Source organism: Triticum urartu, chromosome 4A (genome assembly GCF_056163025.1).
Source record: "Triticum urartu cultivar PI428250 chromosome 4A, HENAU_Tu73, whole genome shotgun sequence".
Classification (NCBI taxonomy): domain Eukaryota; kingdom Viridiplantae; phylum Streptophyta; class Magnoliopsida; order Poales; family Poaceae; genus Triticum; species Triticum urartu.
In genome coordinates, this window is record NC_141876.1 from 121399587 (window position 1) to 121404397 (window position 4811).

Below are 4811 nucleotides of genomic sequence, written 5' to 3' on the forward strand. Positions count from 1 at the left end.
CGCCTCAAGCAGGTGAACGAGCCGGCCTCCGAGGCTCGGCGCCGCCTCGATCCCCTGCTCCAACCCGTCCGATGTCCGGCTGCAGGAAAACCAGCCCCCCACGGCGCAGTCACTGACCGGCTGGGTCCACGCGACATCAACAACACCGATGCTCGTCACCATCTCGACCGACTCGCCCTCTCCCACGAGCTGGAGGAGACCGGCCCTGTCGGACCGGCGTGCTTAGGGCCACGCATCCGGGACGAGCCTTTCACCAAAGGTTTTACGCTGCCTCGCGACACCCTCAAGTACAACGGCACTGTGAAGCCGGAGGACTGGCTCACCGACTACACCACCGCCATCGGCATCACCGGTGGCAACCGCCGCCTCGCCGTGCGCTACGCGCCTCTCATGCTCCAAGGGTCGGCCCGCACCTGGTTGAACAGTCTGCCGGCCGGCAGCATCAACACGTGGGTCGACTTCGAGCAAGCTTTCATGTGCAACTTCACTGGCACCTACAAGCGACCCGGCCGCCCCAGTCTGCTCGCCATGTGCGTGCAGGCGCCGGCGGAAACCGGCCGCGAGTACCTCGCACGCTGGACCGAGCTCCGGAACAGCTGCGAGGGCGTCCATGAAGTCCAAGCCATCCAGTACTTCGTCAACGGTGCCGAGATGGCACTCTCCTCAAGCACAAGCTCTTGTGCTCCGAGCCGGCCACTATGGCCGCGCTCATGGTAACGGCGGATAAGTACGCCAAAGCCGACTCCGCCATGAAAATCCAGGTGGCACTGGACGAAGCCGGCAAGGCAAAGCCGGTGCCGCCACCAAAGCCGACCGGTGAGGGAAGCCGGCAGCAGCACAACCAGCAGAACAAGCGCAAAGCCGATCAACCGGCCCAGCCTACGACAACGGACTCGTCGCGGCCGCCGAGCAGGCGCCCGCGGCCGACCCGGCCGCCAAACGCCGGAACACCGGCAAAATGGCATGGCAGCCCGCCATGAGTTTCGAGGAGATGCTCGACGCTCCCTGCAAGCACCACAGCGGCACGAGGCCGTCTATGCACATGCTTCGACAGTGTGCCATCACCAAGCACATCACCAGGGGCGACATCTCACCGCCTCCAGCTCCGGCTCCGGGAGCGGGGCAGCCGCCTCCGCCTCCGCCACCGCCGGCGCGATGTGCGACGACCCCTACCAGCCCAGAACGTATCCTACATAGTCTTCACCAGCCTTGGCGATGACAAGCGCAGGGAGCGCCTCCTTCGGCAGGAGGTGAACACCGTCGTCCCAGCCAAGACGGAGTACATGCATTGGTCGGAGCGCCCGATCACCTAGACCCGGGAGTACCATCCGGCCATCATGCCGAACCCGGGTTCTCGTCGACGGCGGCAGCAGCATCAACATTCTCTACTGCGACACCATGACCAAGCTCGGCCTCGAGGCCAAGGACCTGGAGCCGACCCGGCCGATCTTCCACGGCATCGTTCCCGGCCTCTCCTGCTCTCCGATCGGCCGGATCCGGCTCGACATCCTGTTCGGCGACAGCAGCCACTTCCGACGCGAGCCGATATGGTTCGAGGTAGTGGACCTATCCAGCGCGTACCACGCGCTGCTGGGTAGGCCCGTGCTCGTGAAGTTCATGGCGGTCCCCCACTATGCCTACCTGAAGATGAAGCTGCCGGGTCCAAAGGGCCTCATCACCATCACCGGCAATTACCGCAAGTCCCTGGACTGTGCCCAAGATGGCACCAAGCTAGCTGAGTCACTGGTCATAGCCGAGGAGTGGCGCCAACTCAAACGGATCGTCACCTTGGCCTAGGAGGCATCGGCCACCCGGATCCCGACCGAGGAGCCGGCCGACGAGGCCGCGTTCAAGCCCTCCAAAGAGACCAAGAAGGTGAAGCTGAACCCGGAGGATCCCAGCTGCAGCAAGTACGTTGTCGTAGGCACCTGCCTCGACAGCAAATAGGAAGGCGAGCTCGTCGACTTCCTCCATGAGAATCGGGATATTTTTGCATGGACCCCCAAGGACATGCCGGGTATCCTGAGGAAGTACGCCAAGAACAAAGTCCACGTCCGCAAGGACGCAAAGCCTGTCCGTCAACCCCTGCGATGCTTTTCTGAAGAGAAGAGAAGGACCATCGGTGAAGAGGTCGCCAAACTCTTGGCGGCCGGCTTCATCATGGAAGTGTTTCACCCCGAGTGGCTGGCCAACCCAGTCCTCGTCCTGAAGAAGAAAAAGACTTGGCGCATGTGTATCGATTACACCAGCCTGAACAAGGCCCGCCCCAAAGACCCGTTCGCCCTCCCGCGGATCGACCAAGTCATTGACTCCACCGCCGGGTGCGAGCTAGTGTCCTTCCTGGACGCTTACTCCGGCTATCATCAGATCAAGCTGGACCCGTCTGACGCCTTGAATATGTCCTTCATCACGCCTTTCGGGGCGTATTGCTACATCACCATGTTGTTCGGTTTGAAGAACGCCGGCGCCACCTTCCAGCGCTGCATGCAGAAATGCCTGCTGCCGCAACTCGGCCGCAACATCCACGTCTACATGGACGACATCATGGTGAAGACCAAGCAGAACCTCACGCTCCTCAACGATTTGAAGGAAACCTTCGCCAACCTGCGCGAATACAAGGTCAAGCTCAACCCGGAGAAATGTGTTTCCGGCGTCCTTGCCGGAAAGCTGCTCGGCTTCATCGTCTCGGAGCGCGTCATTGAGGCGAACCCGGAGAAGATCAAGGCCATCGAGCGCATGCGCAAGCCGGCTCGGCTGCGTGATATCCAGAAGTTCACCGACTGCTTGGCCTCGGTCAGCCGGTTTCTCAGCCGGCTTGTCGAGAGGGCCTTGCCCTTGTATCAACTGATGAGGAAGACGACGCCATTCGAGTGGAACGATCGGGCGGACGAAACCTTCCAGGATCTCAAGCGCATGCTCTCCACCGCACTTGTCCTGGCCGCCCCGGCCGAGAAGGAGCCGCTATTGCTCTATATCGCCGCGACCTCACGGTCGATCAGCACGGTGATGGTGGTCGAGCGAGAAGAGAAGGTTCAGGTTCAAGCCGTCCAGGGTCCCGTCTACTACTTGAGCGAGGTGCTCTCCACCTCGAAACAGAACTGCCCGCACTACCAGAAGATATGTTACGGCGTATACTTGATACGTCTCCGTCATATCTACTTATCCAAACACTTTTGCCCTTGTTTTGGACTCTAACTTGCATGATTTGAATGGAACTAACCCGGACTGACGCTGTTTTCAGCAGAATTGCCATGGTGTTATTTTTGTGCAGAAATAAAAGTTCTCGGAATGACCTGAAACTCCATGGTGTTATTCATTGCGTTTTACGATACCGAGCCTCCGCCAAGCCCTAAACTCTCTCGGGAGGGTTGATCTGGAGTCCGTTCGGGGCTCCGGAGAAGGGAATCCGTCGCCATCGTCATCATCAACCATCCTCCATCACCAATTTCATGATGCTCACCGCCGTGCATGAGTAATTCCATCGTAGGCTCGCTGGATGGTTGTCGGATTTGGGGCTCCGGAAAACCCTTCAGGTTCGAACACTGGGGTGCGCATGAAGTCTTCGCCTCCTACCGATCTAGGATCTAGCTCGCTAAGATCTTGCGGACGAACTCGACGAACTCACAACACAGAACGACACGGGGTTTATACTGGTTCGGGCCACCGTTGTGGTGTAATACCCTACTCCAGTGTGGTGGTGGTGGATTGCCTCTTGGGCTGATGATGAACAATACAAGGGGAGAACAGCCTCCTAAGGTTGAGGTGTTCTTGCGCGTGTGAGCTTGTGGTGTGTCTCTCGATCTCTGATGATCTCCCGGGATCTCCTCCCCTACTATGGTGGCTAGTCCTATTTATAGAGGCCCTGGTCCTCCTCCCAAATATCGAGCGGGAAGGGAGCCAACAATGGCGGGCTAATTTGAAGGGGGACAACTAGTACAAGCTATCCTAACAAAAGTAGTCTTCACCTGCACAAAGCTCTAGTGGTGACGCTGTTTTGGGCTCCACGATGACCTCCGTCTTGCAGTCCGTGGTCTGGGTCTTGTTGCACCGGAATGGCAACCTTTGCCTGATGCATCGGTACTCCGCGGCTGCGTTTGCCCCCTTTGCACCAAAGAGGAAACAAGGACGCTGCGCGCGTTGGTGCCCGCCTGGCGCCCGTCTGGTGTCGATCGTCATGGCTCACGTCACGAGAGCCTCGTAAGTTCTCCTTGCCTTGATATCTCCGCTCCTTGTGAGCCTGCCTAGCTAGGCCACTCCAGAGGAGGTCTTGCGTCGTCCGCCTTGCGAGGCTTGGCCCCTCGCGAGGGTCTTGGATGCTTTGTTGGTGAAGACGGGCCGTACGGCCTGCTGACTCAGCCACGCCGTGGGCCGCAGGCAGGCAAGTCTGGGGACCCCTGTTCCCAGAACGCCGACAGTAGCCCCCGGGCCCAAGGTGCGCTCGGGCTTGGCTTCGCGGCGAAGCCAAGGGTCATGCTCGAAGCGCCGCGGGCCCCAAAAGCCTGCGGCCTCGGTTGACGTGTGGCGGTTGATTGGATGTGGGCGTCTCCGCTTCCCCACGCTACCTTTGAATCCGCCTAGCTATGCGGCCCCGCTTCTTGCACAGTTATTCTTCCCTCTCCGCGCCTGGTTCTTCCAATCTTCCAATCTCCCTGCTTCCTCGACGCCCTGCTCCGCCTCCTCAATCCGACCAGTGCTCCGCCCGCTTCACCGTCATGGCGCCGAAGCAAGCTGACAAGGCGAAGAAACCTCTGCCCTCGCCAACTGCGCCCCCATCCTTCGAGCCGGCGCTCGGCCGGCCTAGGGTGCTCAAC

At 60.0% G+C, this 4811-nt stretch overlaps 1 protein-coding gene across 1 annotated transcript; it reads left to right on the top strand.

The window, feature by feature from the left end:
- The first annotated feature begins 1398 nt into the window (after positions 1-1398).
- Positions 1399-1797, top strand: LOC147975060 (uncharacterized). The gene has a single exon (XM_087520256.1). It carries the CDS (start codon positions 1399-1401, stop codon positions 1795-1797), a length of 399 nt encoding a protein of 132 aa, XP_087376382.1.
- Positions 1798-4811: the final 3014 nt, after the last annotated feature.